This window comes from Oncorhynchus gorbuscha, linkage group LG16, assembly GCF_021184085.1.
Source record: "Oncorhynchus gorbuscha isolate QuinsamMale2020 ecotype Even-year linkage group LG16, OgorEven_v1.0, whole genome shotgun sequence".
In the NCBI taxonomy this organism is placed as follows: domain Eukaryota; kingdom Metazoa; phylum Chordata; class Actinopteri; order Salmoniformes; family Salmonidae; genus Oncorhynchus; species Oncorhynchus gorbuscha.
In genome coordinates, this window is record NC_060188.1 from 18,324,271 (window position 1) to 18,349,384 (window position 25,114).

The window sequence follows — 25,114 nt, forward strand, 5'->3', positions numbered from 1 at the left end:
GTACACAGCCTTTCGTGAAGGGGACCAGAGTACCATGTCTGGCCTAAGGTTGGTAGAAGCAATCTCAGGTGGAAAAATTAGTTGCTGGCCAATATCGACAAGCATCTTCCAGTCCCGGGCCATAGCTAGGTGTCCAGTTTCTGGCTTTGTAGGAGGATACTTGGGCCTTTTCTGTCCCTCCCGGATGAATGTTGTTGTTTTGACGGGATTGCTTGTTTTTGGAGGTAATGAATTGGTTGCACTCCTCTTGGTCTCAAGTGCTGCAGCCAGGCTCTTGAGGACCTGATTGTGCCTCCAGGTGTAGCGGCCTTGTGAGAGGCTGGTCTTGCAACCTGTCATTATATGCCTGAGAGTCGCTGGAGCTGGGCAGAGGGGGCAGGTCGAGTCCTCGCCATACCATTGATGTAGATTTTTTGGTGATGGAAGCACATCATAAACAGCTCTTATGATGAAGCTGATGTTGCTTGCCTCCATTTGCCAAAGCTCACTCCAGTTGATCTTTCTCCTCTCCAGGCCTTCCCACCGCGTCCATTGCCCTTGTTTAGCAAGAGAGACAGCCTTTGCACTTCTTGCAGTCTCCTCCTGTCTTCGCACCTCCTCGACCACCAGCTTCCTGCGTTCAGATGTTGTTGCCTTATGGAACGTTGATTTGCTTGCTGCCAGGCCAAAGCCTCCTCTTCCATGCTGGATATTCCCCACAATGTCTTGGTGTCTCAGGGCTGATGTTGCTTGCTGCACAGCATTGGATGATGTCCATTTCCGTCCAGTTTGTAGGGGAGGTGCAGCCTTGCTAATGGTCTGGTCTTTGGAGTCCTTCAATGTCATCTGAAGTCTTACTTTAGAGCACTTGTACTCCTCCGTTAGACTTGTAAGAGGTAGTTCAAGGACCCCTTTGCCATAGAGGCCGATGTTACTCAGGCATCGTGGGACACCCAGCCATTTCTTCACGTATGAGGTAATGGTTCGCTCCATCTTCTCCACTGTTGTTATTGGGACCTCATAGACGGTGAGTGGCCACATTACCCGGGGAGAAGTCCAAACTGTAGGCACCAGAGCTTGAGCCTCCCAGGCAGTAGGGTCTTGTTGATGTTCTCAAGACCGTCGGCGATGTCCTGCCTTACTTGCTGCACTTGATCTTTATCCCGGAGGCTTTCGTTGTACCATCTACCCAGGCTCTTGATGGGTTGCTCAGACACCGTTGGTATCGGGTCATCTCCAATGCAGAACCTCACATCTTTAAGCTGTCCCTTGACTATGGAGATGCTTCGAGATTTGCTTGGCTTGATTTTCATCCGTGCCCACTTGATGTTATCCTGCAGTTTTGCAAGTAGCCGCCTGGTGCATGCTGCAGTGGTGGTCAGTGTAGTCATGTCATCCATGTATGCTCGGATAGGTGGGAGACGGAGCCCTTCCTTAGTTCTCTCACCACCGACCACCCATCTCGATGCCCTGATGATGACTTCCATGGCCATAGTGAAGGCCAGAGGAGAAATTGTACAGCCTGCCATTATGCCTACTTCCAAGCGCTGCCATGTTGTTGTGAAGTCAGGTGTTGTGAAACACAATTGCAGGTCTTGGAAATAGGCCTTTACCAGTGTAGTGATGGGTTCTGGTACGTGGAAAATGTTGAAGGATTCCCAGAGGAGTTCATGGGGAACTGAGCCAAAGGCATTGGCCAAGTCGAGGAAGATGACATAGAGGTCTCTCTTGTCCTTCTTAGCTGTTTGGATCTGGTGCCAAATCATACTAGTATGTTCCAGGCAACCAGAGAAACCAGGAATGCCTGCTTTCTGTACAGATGTATCAATGTACTTGTTCCTTTCCAGATAAGTGGACAGCCTCTGTGCTATTATACTGAAAAAGATCTTCCCTTCGACGTTGAGAAGGGAGATTGGTCGGAATTGACTGATGTCTGTCGCATCCTTCTCTTTCGGGATTAGCACACCACCAGCCCTTCGCCATGCCTTTGGTATTATTTCCTTCTGCCACACTATCCTCATGAGCCTCCAAAGAAAGCGTAGAACATCCGGGGCGTTCTTGTAGAGCTTGTATGGTACTCCATTAGGCCCAGGAGCCGAGGCCGCTCTTGCTCTTCGGACAACGTTCTCTACTTCCCTCCATTTTGGAGGGTCAGTGTCCAGATTGAATTCTGGTGGTTGAATAGGTGGGATGTCATGTGGGATGATTATCTGCTCATGCCTTTTCATGTCCTGGTGGACCTTTTCCAGATGTTCTTCCAGTTCAGGCTTTGTAGTTTTTAGGATTCCGCACTTTTCCTTTGCGAAGTGATCTTTGACAAACTTAAAGGGGTTTTTATAGAACCGTGTTCTTGAGTGTTCCTTCTTCCTACGAAGTTTCCTTAAGTTTTCCGCTCTTCGCAAGGTTGCCAGCCGACATTTAATGTCTGCTTGGAGTAGCATGAGACCTTCTCTCTCTGCATCAGAGGCCTTCTTCCACTGCTTCCTCAGCTGCCTTCTCTCTCTGACAAGTATCTCGATCTCCTGCTGTCTCCTAGATTTGGCTGGCGCGGGAGGTGTCTTGCCACTTCTCCTTTCGTTTACGCCAAAGCGCTCTTCTCCGTAGTGGTAGATAATGTCTCCCATCCTTTCAAGCTTTTTCTCTGCTTTTCCTACCTGTTGTTCCAAGATTTTTGTCAGGTCGTTGATTGTTTCCCACTCTCTCTTTTCAACGGCTTTGGTTAGGCGATCATTTGTGTCTTGCCTTAATTTAGATTGTGTCTGTCTAATCATTGTACCTCGCAGCTCTGCTATATGGCTGTGTTCAATTAGTAGGCAGTGATTTAAATGACCATAGAAGAATGTTGCTTGTCAGCAGCTGCTCTGGTATAAATTATAGTTTGTTTATTACGCTAGCTAGCATATGGTTATTATTATTCTTTGCAGTGTTATAACTAACCTATGAACCAATTTGTATTCAGTATCAAGTGATAACGACAGGGAGGTTTGTCTTTATCTGTCTGGCATCTGCACAGCTGATTTTCGAACAGACCCATCATGAACTGTGTGTAACCCCCATAGACAAAAGTAAAGAAAGGAGAAATCTGACAATATTTGTACGATATGTTGAGAAATTCAACAACCTTTTTATTGTTTTCAATCTTGAAATGCATCCATCTTCCATCATGAAAATTAGTGTCTTTACATATACAGCCATGTCAAAAAGGGGTGGTGGCGACCTACACACCACCTACTGCTAAACACCACACTAGTCTCGTCTGCATCTTTTGTCTTTTTAGAATCTTTTTCATAAAACCATCAGCAAAAACACAAGCATCACTGATTTGAAACACATTGAAAAAAGGGGGGATGGGGGTATGGAGCAAATACATCACAGTCAATAGGAGAGACACACGAAGATAGTAACAGAACAAGACTTCAGAAAGTAACAGAACAATACTTCAGAAAATAAAACAATGACATTAACATTACAGTGTTGTCAGAGAGTGAAAGCTTTACATTTATACACAAGTGTCAAAAAGCTAAACATGGTACATATACTTTATAAACTGTGTGGTACAGTGCAGGCTTCTCATTGTCACCCAAAACGAGGAAAATAAAGGCCGGGGGTGGATGCCCCATGTATTACACTACAGAGGCACATTAGAAAAAGGGGAAATCCCTATTTTATTAACAAAGTAGGTGATTGTCCTTGGTTTTTACAAAACTTAATTGCAATAGCTCTTATTCTAAACCAGGTTTTTATAACGTCATGGGCTATTTGTGTAATATAGTAAATTAACTTCTGTTTCAGAGATCCAATTACCTAGTTTCTGGGTTTAACTCCGTGTGTCTAGCGCACATGGATCGACATCAGGTTAGAAGCCTGAGGTTCTGAGCTCAGTGCATTGTGTTGATTTGCAGAGGAGACTAGGTGGCCTCACTCAGAGTTCAAATATCATACAGATATCATTTAGATTATATTACTATATTTAAAACAACTCCCTCCCCTATATGTCCCCACTTTATGGTTTTAACTTGAGCTTTTATACCTTAAGGTTTATACACATTCATATTTTAGTCTATGTTTCTATTGGCTTTTCTGCAGATGTGGGCATAGGAATAAATACATTGGGCTAAGAGATGGGAACGAACAGTGGAAGTCTAGACTGTTGATGCTCAACTTTAGGCCAGCAGCCTAGTTCTGTCTCAGATTGACTTTGATTGAATGCTGTCTAAGATCTTAAATATCTACTGCAATAAGAGGTAAGCTGCATTTCAAAAGCTATCAGCCATGTTCCTGCAAACAGAGTTAAAGTGATGACATTAAAGGAGTTTTAACTTAAGTGGAGTTTGCAACAGTAGACACAATGTGACTGTACAGTAATTCTGACAAAAACAGGATGATAACGGCCAAGTCCTTTCTTGCCTCAACAGTGTCGCATTGTGACATTTTTGTTTGTTTTCTTCAAAAATATATATTTATAAATTATTGGTATATTTACAGTAATATACAAACCGAGTGCTTGAACAAGAAAGATAATGGATGGGCTGTGTGAGATCATGGAGATGGGAAGGGAAATATGGATTGGTAGGGTTAGGGAAGAGGGATGGAATTTCTCATTTTGTTGCATCTTTGGTCAAGGGAATGTTCCCAGAATGTTGCTGCTACGTTTGTCTAAAGCCAGATGTGCACCATAGAGGGGCTATGAAAGCTGACAGTATAGTTCAAATAATGGTCAACTTATATTCTCATTTGAAATGACCAATTGTGGTTTGACGAAAAATGATATGAAAGAGTTTCATCCCTCCTCTCATTTATAAACAAAAGTCCTTCTGTAATTATGGAGAAGATGCAAGAACTGAAAAGTGTATATACAATATATACACATAGAATACTTTTCCCCCAGAGGTCCAGCCCTGTTTGGGCTTCAGTACAGCTTTTTAGTCCCAGGACATGAAGGTGAGGGAGGTGTAGATGGGGGGTAAAGGAACGATAGTGGATTGAGATTGAGGAGGGAAAAGGGAAAGAGCGTATTTTGATCTAAGGCAGCATCAGAGACACCTCACAATGTAAGGAACCTCAACAAATTTGTGTTGCCCTCAAGTTTTCTATAGGCACTTAGTCTCGGCTGTTGTTATAGCGTCCACTAGACGACTCCTTTTCCTCACTCTCCTTCCTTGACTCAGCTGAGGACGGCTGCTTATAGAACCCTGTGGGGGGCTGGCTCTCACTCTCCTTCCTTGACTCAGCTGAGGACGGCTGCTTATAGAACCCTGTGGGGGGCTGGCTCTCACTCTCCTTCCTTGACTCAGCTGAGGACGGCTGCTTATAGAACCCTGTGGGGGGCTGGCTCTCACTCTCTCTCTCTTTGCCGATCTGCTGCTGCGTGAGGGCCAGGTAAGGGTGCTGGGGCAGGGGTAGGATAGAGGAAGGAGGAGGGGTGGTGGGAGAGTCCTGCTGGGAGCTCATGGCTTTGTGTTTGAGACGCAGTTTGTGAGGCAGGGCAGTGCCCTTAACCTCTGCCTGGGTGTCCCCGCTTTGGCATTGGGAGGAGCCCTGCGGGGAGGGCAGAGGGGACCCTGGCTGGTGTGAGACAGACAGGTGCTGGAGGTAACTCCTGGCGTCAGAGGAGGAAGAAGAAGACGGGGACTCGTCGTCCGTGGAGGCATCCTTGTCAGAGCTGCGGGGGTCATTGTCACTAGAGGAGGTGTCTTTGCCTGAGGTTGAGTGTTCTTGGTAGTACCCCTCACTCCTGGCCCCGCCCTCATAGGTGAGTATGGGGGGCTCCTCGTCCTGGGTGCTAAGATAGCAGTGACTAGCCTGGTTGTGGTACAGGTGGGACGTGACGGCATCCTGTTTTTGGAGGATGTCTGGAGTGAGGCCCGTCTGGGTCTTTTGCTCCTGTTGCAGAGCTCTGTACACCTGCCCCTCTCCTGCCTCGCTGTGGCAGTCTGAGTAGTGGTACGGAGGGGAGTCTAGTGTCTTCCTCTCCATCTGCTTGGTCACCTCTGCCAGTCTCTCTGAGCTTTCTGTGTGGCTCTCTCGAGCCTGGGCCAGATGGCTGGCCTGAGAACTCTGCTGTTGGGCTGTCTGTTGATCTATGTCCTGCTGCCTTTGGCTCTCCCCAGGGTAGGAGGCACTACTGGAGCGGTAGAGGATGACACTCCTCTGTTGGGTGGGTGGAGGGACCTGACTGGTCTGGCTTGTGATGCTCTCCTGGTGGTGGTAGGAGTGGTGCTGTTGGCTGTGGTAGACCGACTCCATCACCTCCTGGTGATGTGTGGAGGACAGGCTATGGTGGACTTTCAACATGCTGCTTTCAATGTCCATATCCAGGCTGCTTTCCTCCTGCTTGATCCCGTAGACCGCAGGCTCTGGGCTGTCCCGGGAAGACCCGTCTGACATGTCTGAAAGGGACCCATGGGGGGAGTACGTCACCAGTTGACTATGTCCCCCCCCGCTGCCTGACTGCTCAGTCTCCGAGGAGTCAGAGTTCATCATCACCTGGGAGCTGCTGGAGTAGCCGCTGGAGTAGTAATTGGATGTGGAGGATCTTCCGTTGCCTCCATTGTTGCCTCCACTAGTGAGCTGCTGGCTCTTCTCCATGTAGGAGGCAGTGCTGATAAGGCCAAAGCGCAGCTTCAGCTGCAGCAGCTCTGTCTTCAGGCGGCAGTTCTCGTCATTCAGCACCATGACGCGGTTTTCCAACACCATGTCGTTCAGTCGTCGCTTCTCCCTGGAGCGTTTGGCCGCCTCGTTGTTCTTACGCCGCTTCTCCCAGTAGGATGCATCCTTCTTTTCATCAGAGATGAACTCACGCTTGCGTCTGCAACTCATGCTGGGCTTGACGAGACGCCCCTGGCGAGAGGGGGTTCCTTGAGGCGATGGGAGAGACTCTTCATAGTTAGAGTATGTCTCTAGGTTGTCCAGGTTATTTTCTGAGCTTGCTGATTGGAGTTGTGAATTCAGGCATTCCATTGTTGCTCAGTGGAGGACAGTTTGGAATATTGCTACAACCACTGGAAAGGAAACTCAAGGAATGGGGTGATAAGGAACAGTGGGATTCAGCTATATCTCACTGATTGAATGAGCTTATAGTTCAAGTGTCTAAACTGGCCAAGAAGATCAAGAAGCGGTGGAACTCTGCGTTAATTCCCCTCATTTATCCAATGTATGTTCAGCCTTTCTCTAGGCAAGTCTCTTTAGCTTTCTCACAGAAAAGTGGGTCAAAGCTGCCTTGTAGAGAAAAAAAAAAAGAGTTCCTAGAGTGGAGAATGTGACAAGCTTCAGTGAGCAATTCTCTAACCTTCTTTTCTCTGTTTTGTTTTTCAATATTTTTGCGAGACCGCTGTGCTGAGCAGACAGAGAAGTGCTCTACTGCTCCAGGCGTGTTGCAGGATGTAGGTCACTCAGTCGATCTCGGCTTGTCAGTCTCTTGGGAGGGGCGCTACCTCTCTCCTTCTCCAGTAGGTTGCAAGATGAAAGGCTGAGGAGACAAAGAAAGAAAAGGCAAAACTCTTAATCCTCGTGGACTGCTGTCGACCACTATGCATTCAGATTGAAGGAATAATATCTTCTTTATGTCATTGTTAATTAAATCCATTTTAGTTTTTGGCATGACTGGTGATCAAAGAATTTTGAGGAATAATTAATAATAAGCTCCTTCTCACATCCTTCTGCTTTCATCTATGTTCTGTATGTCTGGCTTTGACTGAATTGTTACACCTGGCAACCACTAGACCCTAGTAACCACTGTCTGACCTCATGGCCCTTCTATTGAGCTTCTCTGTCGATGGTCCATGACCCTTAAGGTGTCAGCATGCTTCAGTTCGGCTCACGCCTTGCCGAACCGAGCGAGTGTACTTGCATACTTCCTTAACTTAAAATACCTTCGCTTGGAAAACTAGAAAAAAAGCAACAAATAGTACTTTGTCCATTTTGAGGCGCCGTAGTCAGTATACACTTCCTCAAAATAGTCAGAATGACTAAATCAAGAAATCTGTCATTCATTTTTACGTTTTTTGCAGAGGAGATGTTAGTCGCACAATTTTACATATAACTGAGGTGTTTGGTGCAGTATTTCTCAATGGGAAAATGTGCATGAAAACGATTCCGTACCCTTACACAATGTATGCATAAACTCTTCCGAACTGTTTTGGCTGGGAAGCATGTGGACGCGTTTAGCCCTGCATGTCGACGTTGACTTGCATGGTGTAATAAACATGAGGCAAATATAGTAGTTTGAGTTACTATCTTTTTCTGAGTAAGACATTACACATTTGCTATTTGTGACATTGTTCCTCCACCTTTGTAATCGCAACTGTGTGTCTGGCAACCAAGTCGAGAGCACATGATTACCATGTAAACTCAGAAACAGTAACACTACCAGAAATGACATCATTCGAACACATGGAATGATTGGAAATTGAATTTGTAAGCTTTAAAAAACAGCAATTTTTTACTTATTTCATGGCTGCTCTTAAATAGTCTTTCAGGCAAATGTATTTTAAGAGCCAGAACAGTGAATCCCCCAGGTGCAGTGGGTGTAGGGTTCTCCTCATTCCATTTTAGAATTCTAGGTCAGGAACAAAGATTCCAAAACAACCATATTAAGAAACAGCCCACTATGTTTACCTATAAATGATCATGAATTGGAGAATTTACTGGAAGTGTAATAACCGTAAAGATTCATATTCTATTTGGACAACAAGTTCCTGGCGGTGAATGAAGACAAAGGTTCCCCGCCAAGAAAAAGAGGCGAGAGGGCACTGGATTTTAAGGTAAGGGCGGATAAGGATATGGGGAGTTAATTAATGAATATAGGTCAAGTCTCAGGAAGGAGGGGGGTGGAGAATGTACCAAGCTCTCTTGAATTATGACATAAGGGTGGTCAGCCTCATAACTATGAAGTGTCTGGGAACCTGCTCAACAGGGACTCTCCTGGTAATGAGGTAAACAGAGATAGATGTGCCACTAGCCGAACCTCTTAAGTATGATTTTCATGAATAAGCCAAATGGCTTTTCCCATGTCTCTTTTCATGTTTCCAATTTGTCTCTGTTGGTTGTGTGCCAGTTATTTTATCTGTGTTGCTGACTAACTGGTTCAATATCAATTACATTCCATACAGGTGACTTGAGACAAGCAAAGTAATTCAACAGGCATCGAGGATGGATTCTTCCTGGAACATTTGAGAACTCATTCAGACTGTTCCCTTGTTCCATGGTTCCATTAAACTGGTTTTGTATGCTATAAATCAAATGACATAAATCAAATTAGTTGCTGGCCAACAGGAGTTGTTTCATCCCTGCCTCCCTGCCTCATTTACTCTCATTTTCTTACTGAACAACATGAGTTGAGACACACTGGTTCTCTTTGCCTCTGTAATCTCATAATCTGTATTTTCCATGGGTTATATTCTCTTTGGAGTCTGGGGCAAAATTATGTATATACCAATTGCTCTACACTTTTCAGATGTGGGTTCAACACCAATTGCTCAGTAAACCCTGGCTCTGACTAGTGCCTACACGGCAAGCTGGAATATAGGTCAGTGGAACCACGGGTGAGGCAGGGAGAGAGAAACAGAGAATTAGAGAGTACTCTATTTATAGAGGTGAAAGATGCATGGAGAGAGGGACAAAGAGATTGCGAGAAGGTAGACAAAAGAAAGGGGAAAATGAGCTCAGATGATAGCACCTCGCAGGATGTAAACAAACGGGGTACTGTACCAGCATTAACAACATATCACCCATGGCAACAAAAGTTGTTTTTTTTATTCAAAAAGGGGGGGAAACTAATCATGTCAACATCAATCCCTCCTGATCGAACAACACACTTACACTGCGCAAACAGATTGACTTTAAAAAAAACTAAGCTGCTCATCTCCTCTGCGGGCGGCTGGAATTAGCTGGAGACATGAATGGAGCTGGAGTGTTTGCTGATTAATGCATCACAAGCCCTTAGTCTCCCACTACTGCTACAGGAATAGAGCATCATAATAAGTGTGTATCCCACCCGAAGCACAGCGTGCCACCCTTACCTGATAATCAGAACATCTAAGCATCAAACCTACCCACGTCAATAGTGTATCTTATAACTAACCGCAGGGTACTGAGATAGTGATTACCAATGAAAGGTTCATGTGTTTTTATGACAAATGTAGTGTGACCTGCCAGAACAAATGTCAAAGAGTAAGAAATTCTACTGCTTCCCTTTTCACCCATCTAATATGCTTACGAGGCTCTGTGTTTCAATGGAACACTCCTACGCTTGTGGTAGACCATAATGAATTCCATGTCCAATTTCATGATAAAAGGTGAACAAAAAGCTGCATCTCAGAGTATGAATCTGTTACTGATAGATCTGTTTAACATTAGCACACATCCTTGTAATACTTAATAAATATAAAGTCATTCTACCACAGGAAAGGGCTTGGTTACATTTGTGAAGTGATCAAAGAGAATCTAAATGTATGCCATTTACAATTATTGGGTCCAAACAACCACACAAAGCTATATTTGGTGGGGCTTGAGTGCAAAAGCTTGTTTTTGTTGAGCTCTTAAAGTAATGGGAGCAGGTGTAAAATAAGGAGGAGGCCCCCAGACCGGGGTGCCAATTTTCGCTGAGATGGCTTTTTCAAAAATTCCAAGTAGGGTTGGGCCGATATATGAGTAAATAGAATAGGGACATTTGACACTGACAGTATATTGTGATGTGCTGTATCAATATGTTGAAAATTAAGTCTAAATGAATGAACTAAGCCTTATTTTTTCCCAGTCAACACTAAGATTATTTAATGAGAAGGCAACTATACCATTGTAAATAAGTACAAAAATTGCACAGTCTAGAATGATTTAGTCATTAACGGTGCAGAACGATAATATCGGATATCGCAATATTCGGAGTAGCACATCGTAGAAGGGGTCTCCCCAAATATCGTCCAACCCTGATTCCAAGACTGGGTTTATCTTCCCAAGAAAAAGTACACATTCTTGGACATGCAGGCAGAGTTCCAAGCCAACTCCTTGTTCCATAAACACAGCCATATCAGCCTCCGTTAAACAGGGGGGAAAAGGAGTGACCCAGTACAGTCCATGTGTTTCCCAGTCACATGTGCTCCCTTGGCCTACTTCTCTGCCTCTCCCTCCCAACCACAGCAGCACAATAAAGCACCTACTCTATCCTTCATTATCTTTCATTGTGCCAGGAAACCCTGAGAATGTCTGGCGGGTCAGGATAAACCCCATTCCAGGAAACCCTGAGAATGTCAGGCGGGTCAGGATAAACCCCACTCCAGGAAACCCTGAGAATGTCAGGCGGGTCAGGATAAACCCCACTCCAGGAAACCCTGAGAATGTCAGGCGGGTCAGGATAAACCCCATTCCAGGAAACCCTGAGAATGTCAGGCGGGTCAGGATAAACCCCACTCCACATTGTTTACCATCAACTACAATAGGAGTGAAACAAGACATACATAGTGCACGCTGCTCTAGTGAAACAAAGGTAATCTCATCCTCATGATAATTAGCCATGTTATTACCATGTTTTTAGCAATAGCCTACTAATACAATAAGGAATATAGTAGCTGATCATTGTATTGCAATTACAAGCAAGTTATGGAAAGGTTCATGAATCCTACAGAAAAGGGGTGTAGCACAGAAAGGTGAGGATTGAAGAAAATGTATAAAATGCTAAATGACTTAAATATAAATGACATAAATGTATAAAGGCTAAATGAATATGTTTCTAATTGTGTATCACTACGATATGAAGGAAACCCAAATGTATAAAGGCTAAATGAATGTTTCTAATTGTGTATCACTACGATATGAAGGAAACCCAAATGTATAAAGGCTAAATGAATATGTTTCTAATTGTGTATCACTACGATATGAAGGAAACCCAAATGTGTAAAGGCTAAATGGGTATGTTTCTAATTGTGTATCACTACGATATGAAGGAAACCCAAATGTATAAAGGCTAAATGAGTATGTTTCTAATTGTGTATCACTACGATATGAAGGAAACCTAAATGTTTATTAGGCGCGTTTATCTGCTGCCCATCAGTGTTTCTGTTCTGCATGAAATGGTTGGGTGTCTTTGTTAAGCCAGCTAGGATTCATTTTGGTAGGTTTTTATTCTGGTATTATAGGGGGCTCTGCAGCACATCCCCTCCCCGTTATGACTAATGTGACCTACATTTGGAGTTGGCATAGTGGTCCACCTTATGCGCCAACCAATTAGCCCTCCTCAGCAAAGCACAATAGAGGCTAAGGGGTTCCGCTGATTGCGTCATCTCCCCTACCTGTATCTGTTGTAATTACTTAAATGATTTATTATGCAACCCGCACCATTACTACAGCCTTTAGTGTTACAATTGAACGCATAACCAAATGCTTTGCGTAATTTTCCATTGTGCATAGCACACCTGTACCATAGGCTATATTCTAAACTATATGGTATTTTAAAAACATTTTTTACCCCTTTTTCTCCCCAATTTCATGGTATCCAATTGTTGTAGTAGCTACTATCTAGTCTCATCGCTACAACTCCAGTACGGGCTTGGGAGAGACGAAGGTTGAAAGTCATGCGTCCTCCGATACACAACCCAACCAGCCGCACTGCTTCTTAACACAGCGCACATCCAACCCGGAAGCCAGTCGCACCAATGTGCCGGAGGAAACAACGTGTACCTGGCAACATTGGTTAGCGCACACTGCACCCGTCCCGCCACAGGAGTCGCTGGTGCGCGATGAGACAAGGATATCCCTGCTGACCAAGCCCTCCCTAACCCGGACGACGCTAGGCCAATTGTGCGTCGCCCCACAGACCTCCCGGTCGGTTACGACAGAGCCTGGGCGCGAACCCAGAGTCCCTGGGCGCGAACCCAGAGTCTCTGATGGCACAGCTGGCGCTACAGTACAGCGCCCTTAACCACTGCGCCACCCGGGAGGCCCTACTATATGGTATTGATGAACTTTTCATGAGATATAATTCCGGTATGACTTTTCAAGAAAACATGAATAGTGTGAATAGCCTACACCCTTACCGCGGCACCAAAAGTAGGCAAGACAAGTGCGCATGCCATCACTAAACAACAAATGCATGAGCTGCGGGCACCGGGGGCACTCATTCCACAATCATTCCCACATGCAGTGTGGGGGTACTTTCATCATACAGACTGAGCAGGATAGTCTTTTATAAGACAAGTTACAACAAGTGTGTGTGCAGTATTAATTATTATATGCATGTAGCCTAATAACTGCATAGGTTAAACGTTGAGATGGACAAGCAGTGCGCAACAGTGATGCTGATACGGAATTGGAGACTATAATGCACGTTACATAGTTGCTGTAGAGCGTTACATTGTCTAAAATTGTTTCCCAATATAACTAATAGCCTTCACGGCAGGCACATATCTACATCACATCACACGATTTTTAGCCCTCTTCAACATACCACTACTCTTGTGGTGTCTCTGAACATACCACTACCCTCTGTGGTGTCTCTGAACATACCACTACCCTCTGTGGTGTCTCTGAACATACCACTACTCTCTGTGGTGTCTCTGAACATACCACTACTCTCTGTGGTGTCTCTGAACATACCACTACTCTCTGTGGTGTCTCTGAACATACCACTACTCTCTGTGGTGTCTCTGAACATACCACTACTCTCTGTGGTGTCTCTGAACATACCACTACTCTCTGTGGTGTCTCTGAACATACCACTACTCTCTGTGGTGTCTCTGAACATACCACTACTCTCTGTGGTGTCTCTGAACATACCACTACTCTCTGTGGTGTCTCTGAACATACCACTACTCTCTGTGGTGTCTCTGAACATACCATTACTCTCTGTGGTGTCTCTGAACATACTCTTTGTGGTGTGTCTGATAAATGTACCTTTTGCATATTATAACAGATCCCTGGGGAAATCATTCAAGGCAAAAGCAAGTTTCTTGCACATAGCTTGTTGCCCTGTTGCATTCGCTACCCATAGGCTAATCCAACAACTTGTCAAGACTGAGATAGGCTGCTGGGTCAAATGTGAGCCTAAATAAGGACAGAAATAAACATGCCCAGTATATCCAGCTCACCTTACAAAAACAGCCAATACTTTAGACTTTCATTCATATCCAAAACAATGTTTTCAGAGATGTAGGACAGCACAATATTGTGCTAACCTTTCACAAATTACTACATGTGACGAGAGAAGTGTGACCTCAGACCAGACTGGTCTGATAGACTAGATGTAACATAGTAAACGTAAATCCGGGACAGTCAAATAAATGCATGTTACGCTTGGTATGGTTACAAACACAGATGGTTACTTATGACAAAAACAAAAGTAGTGTGGATGGGTGGGCGTATAACGCGAACGTCTAGCAACCCAAAGGTTGCGTGTTTGAATCTCATCATGGACAACTTTAACATTTTAGCAACTACTTTTAATACTTGTCAACTACTTAGTATATTAGCTAACTCTTCCCCTAACCTTTAACCTAAATTTTACCTTATCCCCAACCTTAGCCATAACCCCTAGCTAGCTAATGTTAGCATTAGCCACCTAGCTAACAGCCACAACTAACTGCAATTCGTAACATATTGGAATCGTAATTTATCATACGATTTGGAATCGTAATTTATCATACGAAATGGAAGATTGATACACAAATGAATACATGCCATACGAAACACAACGTACTAATTGAAGTGTCCTGGATTTAGTTTACCATTTTTACGTCTGACCCGGAGTCCAGGTGTAGACCGACAGGGAATTTTTTCCAGTTGCCTCCCATGGACTCATAGCCTTACCCTGCCTGCCGTTCCAAGTCTTAACAGTGTCATTTGAACTCACAAGAATTTAAATTACAATGTTATATATATATAATTTACAATTGGTAAATTAATTTATGTTGCTGAAATAAATGTCCATAATTTTGTTACTAAAGAATAGAGGAATTTATCCAAAGAATAATACTTTTTACGTATTTCAAGTTATTGTATCTTTCAATATTTTCAAAACTCTACTGTGATGGGAGGAAACGAAGCTACTCCAAATAAGTGTGTTTTCTGTGGCCCCTGCCACCCAGCGTTCCTCGTTCTGAAGGAATTCCATGCTCCCCTTCTCCTTATCATCCCCCTATACATTCTGCCACTAAATAGGGGGGAAACGCCTCGCCTTGACAGAACATACATATGGTTCAACGTCCGTCACCAACATTATAAACACTTCCCGTTGTGCCAAAATGTTTGCAACAATATATCAGTGAATTTGAAATTTATGCAAAACAAAAATGATGAAAAGTTTAATCGAAGTGCCACTAAGTAACACTGAAATTGGTATTATTAAACAATTTGATTGAATTATTTTCAATAATAATAAGTCACATTATACACACGAATCGACGGGACATTTAAAGGCAATCCATATAAAAAAGAAATGCTTACCTTGTATGTGTAAATAAAAGCCCACAGTGCGAAGTCTAATATAACATCCACGCTTCTGTTCAACAATTCCTATTTCCGACTACTATCGAATTCAAATGTGCGATCGTGCTTCAAGTACGAGCTCTGTGATTAGTGCCTGTATGTGAGCATGAACTCTGTGTATCTTATTTTGAATAAGTTATCTTATTACGTTAGGGACTTGCTACAATTTCCTCCTCGCTCTCTCAATGTCTCCAATTGTATGTTAGTAGGTCAGCAGTTGCATAACAGAAGTCTTTGGGTGCCTAGTCACGTTTTGTTTCTCGCTCTCGCGCTCCGTATCTGCCCCCTCCCCTTTCTTCTCCTTCAAATTCTGTTGCGGAGAGATGGGGAAGAGGAGAGAGGGGAGGGAATAAACCAGACTTGCTGAGATGTAGGGTGAGATACCCCTAATTAGGTTAATAGAGGGAGAGAGAGTGAGAGAGAGACTTGGACAAATGGAATGGTGGGGAGACATTTTTAGAAACAAGCCTTCAGCAGAAGATATATAAAGAAACAATTGTATCCAACAGCTGTTGTTTGAGGGAGAAATGTGTGCCCCTTTATTGAATGGATAGGCCTAATTACTCCAGACGGCTCAGTTTCGCCCTTTTAAATATAGCTTTATTTTTTCAGCTTTATTCTAATGAGCAAACCAAAATCTATTCACATTGTCCCTCATTAGCACATGAGTAGTTCTTTCTTCATATTCAGAAGATTGAATGCATAGCCTGCATAGCCTAGGCTTTAGCTTAACGTGGAGCAGGTGACATGGGTTTGAATCCAGTCGGACACATTTATCAGGAGCTACAATGGTCTGTTACAATTGTGACATCCACTTCGCTGCAACCTGGATTCAGGGATGGACATAATATAGTAAATGAAAATCCAGGACACTCAAATGAGCTATGTTATGTTTGGTATGGTATGTATTCATTTGTGGATGTCCATCCATTTCGTATGAATTACATTTCGTATGATATGTTACCATTTACAATTCATATGATATTTTAGGGGTTACGGTTAGAGTTAAGCACAGGAGGTTGGTGGCACCTTAATTGGGGAGGACGGGCTGATAGTAATATCTGGAATGGAATTAATTGAATGGTATCGAACTCATCAAACACATGGTTTCCATGTGATGAGTTGTTCTCCCCTCAGCAGCCTTCTGTGAGGTGAAGGTTAGGAGTTAGGTTAAAGGGTTAATGTTAGGGTTTGTGGAAGGATGTAGCTCAAAAGTATTAAATAGTTGCAAATTAGCTAAAATGTTCAAGTTGTTTGTGATGAGATTCGAACATGCGTTACATGCCCACCTATCCACCCGACAAAAAGGAAGAATATTAAAATGTATGCACTCAAGTCGCTCTGGATAAGAGCATCAGCTAAATGACTAAAATGTAAAAAATAAATAAAATGCAACCAATCCAAACGTAACATGTCATGCTAATTTGAATGTTCCAGATTTCCGTTTACTATTTTACGTCTAGTCTGAGACCAGGTTGATCACTCATGCCAAACAAGAACAGGATGAAAATTAGTTTTAGTAATTTGTAGACACATTGCAGTAAGTTGTCTGATTTTGTTGTGACATTGGTTCTCATTTCCAGCAGCTGTGGCCTTGTGGTTCGATGCATCTGGTTACAGTTTTTGCATAACCGCTTGAACCTCAAGGGCTCAGTACCTCATTCTCATATGATAGAGACATTGAAACCTCTTTATACCGTAGGCTACTTTATTGGCATCCTCCTTCTTATGACACACGATTTGTCATGTTTTGCATTAAATTTACAATGCACACCATTCAGTAAAGAAAGTCTTAGTTGATCATTAAAGCCCCCTGTCGTCTTACACCATATAGAAGGTAGCAATTTACATAGTTTTAAATACACAATTGTAACACATTGGTTGAATTTGTGTGTTTTTGGTACTTCCCAAATAGTGAACTAAAATTGGACTGCAATTGTATTTATATTGCTGTTATTTCCAGTTCAGTAATGCGTTACTCAGTACAGTAATGACAGGGTGAAATGTGACCCTTGACAAAAATTATTTGTCTGAAATATCCATATCCTTTTGTTCATTTAATACATATCTTGACTTGGAATGAGCAATATATCTTATGCCTATGTCCTAGCTAGATATGAAGATGCCATGTAGCTACAGCAAGGGGAAGGTTGACTGCTCATTTTCACTCTCATTCTTCTTTTTTTCTGGTAAATGAATTCCTGGTGGGACAGGCTCATGGTTAGGAGGTAGACTGTGATCTGCTGTGCTTTGATGATTACATCCTCTTCCTCTCTCCAGTCTATCTGCCCTCCACTATCTGACCTTGCAACCTGTGCCTGTTCTGTCTTGCATCACAGAGAGCCATGGAAACAACTGGAGCGATAACGGTATTATTTAATGCATTTTGTTGTGTCCACGGCAGTTTTGATTGGAACAAAAGGACTGGCTGGATGCCTAGAGGGCTGTTTCCAATTGCAGATGCTTTTAATAGAGCTCTCTCATTATCTTCAAGGTCCTGGTTACTTCTCATGTGGCCGGAGAGAGCAGCAGGGAATGGAGGGTTGAAGTCTGACTTCAGGCTCAGTCTTTGTTCAGCATATGCTCTCTGTCTCTGTCTTTCTCTCTCTCTCTTTCTCTCTTTCTTCAACCGACCCACTTGAACATTCAAATGCACTTTGTGGATCTACCTGCAATGCCATGCATTTCATTGTGTATCATTGTGCTATTGAACACAGCGTCACAGACATAAGTGCGCCTCCATATGCCTAATTTGTTTCACAGATGAGCAGGTTGACTCACCATTCGTGAAAGGTTTTCTTTGTGTTTCTTTGTATTGTGAATAATGAATGGAGGTAGCGAGCATGCAGCAATACCTTCCTCATACATGTCAATGATAGAAACAACCTTGAGAGCAAATGCATATAGATGTTTCATTAATTTGGGTCATATGGAGGCTTAGAGGATTGGTCCTCATTTTTCTATGTCTAGTAATTGCTGTTTACCTGAAGATGCCACTCATTGCCTACTCTATGTCCATCTCATCATCTGGAGAGAACCCCAAACATGGACCAAGCACCACCATGCTTCCATTATACCCCTCTCTCTCCCATTCCTCTTTGTTCAGAGCTGAAGCATTGGCCGTGAACTTGACGCACCCACCCCCCCCCACTCCCTCTGTAACCCACCCCACCCAACCACTCCCCCTCCTAGCTACATATGCATAGGTTCCCATGGCAACTGTCGCACTTCCTGCCTAGCAACCGGCATTGTCTCCCGCTGAACACAGCGGGGACAGAATGGAGAGGGGAGTAACAGGGGGGTTGCGGTTTAAGGGGTGTGTTATTGGGGGTGGTTGTGTAGTAGTGTGCTGATGCAGTAGTAGCTTCATTAACTAGCCTCACTCCTCTCCTCCACCCCCCCCGCCCTCTTCCTTCCACTCTCACTACAGGAATCCCCAATTTGACTGAGGAACCTGTGAAGCCAGCTGCAGGTCTCCTTTGTAATGAGATTGGAACAGCACAGGGCTCAGTGAATGGAAGATGTTCTGCACCGGTGGATACATGGAGTACATGGAGCCTCTACAGAGTTCTACTGTCGGCTTGTTTTCCCTTCATCTTGATTGATTTGACTTGTTCACATTGACACACATGCTGGTTTAGGTAGGCCTATCTCATTCAATGTAGGGTTTGGTTACTAGGGGCAAATAATAATTAAATGACTTGATAATTAAATTACTTGATGGTTTGAGTGTTGTTATTGAGTGACATAGCAATTAAACCTTGGTGTAATTTTGCCACTACACCTGCACCAAATAAAATCTGCCACACTGAAATAAACACACAGGCTACTGTGTCACTATCTGTGTGCTCTGAATGACAACAATAGCACCATCAGATAGCCTACTCAACAAATGGCAGTCTTTGCTGCCACCTAATGGTTTCTAAAGTTATTATGCTATTATATTTATTGCCGCGCTCTGATCTGCTTTGGTTTGTCAAGGGATTTCATATGAGAAATGAATACTGTTCAGACAAATTATAGGTTTAAAGGGTCATTGGTATGACACATCTTAGACTAAGTAGGTAAAGCTCTTAGTAAAGCATCTGCATGATGAGTGAACCTATGGGTGCCGTGCAGGGAGTGTAATTAATTTTGTGTTAATGTGAATGTGTCTTCAGGCCCAGTCTAGCTCATACCACCCACATCCCTTGAAATCCCCTGTAATGATTATAATTGCAGTTTCTCTGTAGCTGTGGCCTCTAATACACACTAGCTCATGACTGGCATGCAGACTCCACCCCTCAGGACTCGTTTGCTCCTGTCTGGATAGACAAAGCTCTATAGTCTCACATGTCCAATCTGTCTGGTTCTGCTGCTCTTCCTACATACTTAACTCTGTGTAAATTAGGTCTCAGACAGGAGAAATATGTGACAGAGGATATTCATTAAGGTTGAATATTCTAAACGATTGACTTTTGTGTTTACTGATGAACTATGTTCTCAAAGGCTGCTACTTAATCCCTGAAGAAATATTTGAGTCATTGTAGAACAATTACTCCACCTGTTAGATAATATGAGACAAAGCAAGATACATTCTTTTTTTTTTAAACAGGATACATATTTCCACAGTGTAAGTGGAGACATTTAGACTGCAACATGTGGTTTTCTCAGTGACTTAATACATGGAGGAAATCTATGATAATGCATGCTTTGGTGGATATAATGGTGTCCTAACAGTGGGAGGATCAAGTGCAGGGGTGGGAAATAATTTTTGCTCGAGGGCCACATTGGGATTTCAAAATTCAGCAGAGGGTCGCACACATGGGCTCACAGGCTGTTGTCCATCCCTGATACTGTATGTTGCCATCCCTGACCAAGTGGCTGCTTGACTTTTAGATGATTAGAAAGTGTATAATCAAAACGAGACAAAAATATTTAATTTCAAAGATTTATTCACGAGTACAAAAATGTATTTTCATACAGATATTCACATAACAACAAATATTTTCATCACCTAGATACAGTTTCCAGTGCATGTCTAGTAATTACACAGACCATGTATTCTTTGGACAAGGCTAACAAACAGTATTCAACTGAGACATGAAAACACTTTCACTAGTTATCAGACACAGTGTGTTGTCCTACATGAAGCATATCACATTTCAATGATTGACATGGTGTGTGTCTGTCCTCACAGCTATGCTGTTGACTGTGCAATGGAATGATAGAGTATTAGTTGATTTCCAATTGTCATTATCCAAAGTCTATTGTGTTGCAATACATTAAAGAGATGACAATAGTTCAAAGTCCCCATTCAGGGACTGGAGACTGTCGCCTTTCAGGTTATCTGTCCTCAGTGCCCTTTCTATATGGTTGTGTTTACAGTTTAAAAGAATGTGGTTTTCTTTCCTCATGCATATTCAAAACCAATTAGTGCCAATGCCACAGCACTAATAATGAGTTTGTTGAAGCTCCAGTTGAATTACAGTGTACATTAGTTCAGCACCAGTTCACCTCAATGTCTCAATCACTGACATTGCTTTGTCTGTGGCCTTGAGAAGCAGCATTGTTGTACGTGCAGAGTGGAGATGACAGCCAATAATACAGTATCCTCTGGAGAGGTGAGGCAGTGTCCTCTTGTGTCAGAGTGTTTTTGAGGGTCTCACAGTGTGTGGGGCAGAGGGCCACAAGTTAACCAACACATATAGATTTGTGCTTTCATAAGGTGATGATGGGACTTGTGACAGAAACTGTTCTCAATTGAGGCGCAGATAAGGAGTCTAGGAGTTTAGGATTTAGGAGTAGAAGATCAGGACAACTCTAAATTAGAGGGTAAAAATACACACACTCATAAATATAAAGGTATACAGTTTGAATTGAGGATATGGGGTGGATCATAGTCCAGTTGGCCCAGGGCATTGGTTTGTCACCGTAGCAGCTCAGTGTGCCAAGGTACTGTTGTGTTTAGAGTCTCTGTTTCCCTCTCATTTTCACCATGTGTGTGTGCTTATGTTAAGTTAGTATGCTAGCTCAGATTGAGCTTCCTCTTCTGGGATGGGACAGTTCACCGAGCATCCACTGACCCAGTCCTGGGCTCAGTTCACTTTAGCCAGCAGCTGCTCTGAGAACAGTTTCTTGAGCTGGGCCACCTCTTCACTGAGGGAGCTGAGGTGGGACTTGAGGACATTGTTCTCTGTATAATAATGAGACTCTGTCTGGCCCTGTAGGGGTGTAGGTTGTCCATACTGTGTGGACTCTTGCTGTTGTCGCCCCCTCCGGGTCTCCTCTCCCTCCTGCTTATGTGGCCAGACTCCTGCCCCCTCAGCTCCACCCAACATGATGTGTCCGTTGACTGCCTCCCGGGGACCGTCTCTTGCTCCCATTGACTGTATGGGGCTGTGCCTGTTGTCCTCTCCACTGCTGAGGATCTTGAAGCGCATTTTGTGAGGAAAGTTCTTTATGCCCTCCCCAGACTCCACTTTTCCCATCATCACCCTGGAGAGCTCTCCAGGGAAGTGTCCACTGTGGTGCACCTGCGCCTCTGCAGGGGAGTGGTGGAGCTCGTAGCCCAGCTCCTCTGCTCTGTGTGGGGACAGTTTGCCATGATCACTCAGTCGGTCCTCAAAGGAGAGGGGGCTCCCTAAACTGGAGCTGCCAGGGGTGGAGAACCCAGAGTCCTCTGACATGCTGCCAGCGTCCCTGGAGCCTTGCATGCTGAACTGGCCCCCGGGGGCAACAGGGTGGCTCCCTGGTCCACTGTTCAGATAGTAGTGTGGAGCCAAGGTCTGTGGAGCACAGGGGGCTGCAGGGAGGGGCAGGATGGGTGTGTTGGAGGGATCTTTGACCAGGCCGAAGCGGAACTTGAGAGCCAGCAGCTCGGCCCTGAGACGTGCGTTCTCCTCCAGCAGCGCCAGCACGCGATTCTCCACCACCATGTCGTTGACGCGACGCTTCTCCCTGGAGCGCTTGGCCGCCTCGTTGTTCTTCTTGCGCTTGTCCCAATAGCCGTCATCCTTCTTCTCACTGGGTATGAACTCACGCTTCCGTCTGAGGGGGTTCCCAGAGGCGGGCGGGTCATTGGTGCGCTTCAGAGCAGAGGTGTGTCCGAGCAGAGAGCGGGCCAGCAGGCTGCTGGAGGTCAGGATGGACACGGCCTCATCTGTGAAGGACAGGGTCCCACCTGGTGTAGCACTGGACTCCCCACTGCTCTGCTCCCTCATGTCTTGAGAATCTTCTTCAAACATCTCACTGGTCACACTCATGGTTTTGCTGTGTTGAGATTTACGGTTCTTCAGATAGTGTCTCAAAATCCAGTGTCGTGGAATGGTATGGCGGTAAATTGTTTCAATAGCCCCACCTAGCGTTCAAAAGAGGAAGACGAAATGGAGGGGAGGATTTAATTGTTATGCAAGACCAGTTACAACACAATGTTATGTAACCCCATTAAATTTTTCCAGTTAAACTGGAGCTACTTGCACAACAACCCCACATGACTCTTGAATAAGAACCATGATGTACTAAGTGCTTGACAGACATGTCGATCTCTTTTGAAAATGTTTACAATATAATAATCAAAGTGGGCTCCAGTCAGTCTAAAGGTTAAATGGTTAATTGTAAGATCTATATTCGTATTTCTTAAATAAAAACGATAACATTTTAGCCTTATATTTATTAATTATCCCTGTCCTGACCCAATGACTGGAACTGGAGTCGCTTCATCAGACTAAATCAGTATTAGCCTACATGTAGGTTAACATAGTGTTATATAACACACCGTATCAATATCTAGAAAAATCCCCGCAATGACTTGTATTGATTGCTTTGTTTATTTTTGTTTTGACTAAAACAAAACGGCTTAACATTTTCAGTTAACGACCAGACGTTATATCTTTCAGGAATCGAATTGCCTCAAGGACATTTATAAGAGCACAAGCCTAGTTTGCAAGTTAATAGTCCTCGCCCTACTGCTATTCCCTCCGTTCATTTACAATTGGTTCGCTGTATAGATCGAACTGTTAATTAACCTAGCTGCAGTACATCCCTAAACGAAGGCTGAACTGCTTCTTCTCTAAATATTTTAGTGGATGTCATTCTACATTTCAGTCAGATATACAAAGGGAACGAAATAACGTATTTAAACAGCAATGAAAGTTTCAACAAACTATTGCAATGAAGGTCCTGTTAAGCATAATTACATACCTGTTCCACTAAATCTATTCAGATCATCTTAAGTCTTCATAATTCTGTGACTGTAAAGTGATCTACTGAATAGATCACTGGCGAAGCCTAATAATGACATATGTGTAGTAGTTGTGTGTGATAAATATATACATATATATTATATATATATATAAATTTATTTTATCTAAAGCTGATTCGAAAGTTGGCTATAGTTTTCTTAACTTGGTATATTTTATATTATTTAACCTCAAATCATCGTAGCCTTCATAATTGATAGGCTTCTGTTGTAGCCAACATTGTCACATTTCTACTCCTTATGCGATTGCCTATTCTCTGTAGTATAATGGAGGCACTGTTGAAATACACCGCATGAGTGAAAATTGTGAAATTACCTTGAGTTGGAGTCTCGTTGTCTCAGAAAAGCACCGATCTTTCAATGAAAGAAACATGTCACAATGTAACAGAGCGATCATAATAATTCAGCAGCTTCGATTCAGCACTGGGTCATCGAATACACAGAATACTTTGTTTCCTGCACGGTGTAGGCTACTGTTAGCCTACTCAATATTAGGCTACAAGTCTCTCTGACACCTTGTGTCTCGCGTTTCTGCTTCACTTGGATTGCTGCAGCTCCTATTTGTTTCTTTCCCGGTGAAGTTCAGCCGAGGACGTTTCCTATCCTCACTTGAACCAATGGGCCGCGTATGTGTGGTGCGCTCACTGAGACCGCCTCTCTCCATGCCAAGACCCACCCCGCAAGGGACAGCTCACATAACGTTATCCTGCTCATGCATCATCAACTGAACTCGCTAGCCCATCCTTTCGTAACAATTAAGTAATATTGCCAGCTCTGGCTCCCTCTCACTCCCCCTGCAGATTTCCAATAGACCTATGCTCTTCAACCAAACATCAGCTTTATGGACGGCATGCTCGGTATCACGTCAAAGTGAGTGACAGATCAGAGTTGTTGGAATAGAATTGAGAAAGAAAATGGCAGCGGTCATTATGTAAGCACTTCACAGTTTTTCAGAATATGGTGATCTCCACTGAATCCATTCTCATTAGAAAGGAGACGTTCCTAAAAAAAAAAAAAACTGTAGATGTCTGGAGGGATATAGTGCAGGGAAATACTCTCTGTTTTCCATATGGCTACTTATGAAATGCTCCATAAAAACAGCAGAATTCAGCAGTCACATGAGCTTTTAGAGTGGAACATACTGTATGCATCAGTCCAATGACCACCAAGCATTTTATGTCAATACATCCTGGGTTTAAAAAAGTCTCTCCTAGAATTAGTTTCAAATCCAGACTACAGGCAGGCAACAGCTTGAGACTTTATGAAATTCTTTCCTCCATGTCAGTCTAGTTCCTATAGGACTAATACATTTTTAAACCATGTTATTTTTTTCTGGAAATAGATAAAGAAAAAAGTTTTCAAATCTAAATTGGTTAAACTACACACATACACAGAGTATACCAAACATTAGGACAATCTTCT

General features: G+C 43.5%; 2 protein-coding genes across 4 annotated transcripts; both read right to left on the reverse strand.

The window, feature by feature from the left end:
• Positions 1–3,074: 3,074 nt before the first annotated feature.
• LOC124000041 (suppressor protein SRP40-like) lies at positions 3,075–15,689 on the reverse strand. 3 transcript variants are annotated; one of them, XM_046306130.1, is made up of 3 exons: positions 15,412–15,689; positions 5,297–7,447; positions 3,075–5,233 (listed from the first exon to the last, which is right to left on the reverse strand). In XM_046306130.1, the coding sequence occupies exons 2-3, from the start codon at positions 6,937–6,939 to the stop codon at positions 5,080–5,082; spliced, it is 1,797 nt and encodes a 598-aa protein (XP_046162086.1). In that variant the 5' UTR covers positions 6,940–7,447; positions 15,412–15,689; the 3' UTR covers positions 3,075–5,079. The 3 variants fall into 3 exon arrangements, with proteins under 3 accessions (XP_046162086.1, XP_046162083.1, XP_046162085.1); XM_046306127.1 differs by having other exon boundaries at positions 3,075–7,447; positions 15,412–15,687; XM_046306129.1 differs by lacking the exon at positions 15,412–15,689 and adding an exon at positions 14,694–14,755 and having other exon boundaries at positions 3,075–7,447.
• A 4,680-nt stretch (positions 15,690–20,369) lies between these two features.
• On the reverse strand, positions 20,370–24,466 carry LOC124000531. The gene is made up of 2 exons (XM_046306949.1): positions 24,009–24,466; positions 20,370–22,792 (listed from the first exon to the last, which is right to left on the reverse strand). The coding sequence occupies exon 2, from the start codon at positions 22,695–22,697 to the stop codon at positions 21,531–21,533; it is 1,167 nt and encodes a 388-aa protein (XP_046162905.1). The 5' UTR covers positions 22,698–22,792; positions 24,009–24,466; the 3' UTR covers positions 20,370–21,530.
• Positions 24,467–25,114: the final 648 nt, after the last annotated feature.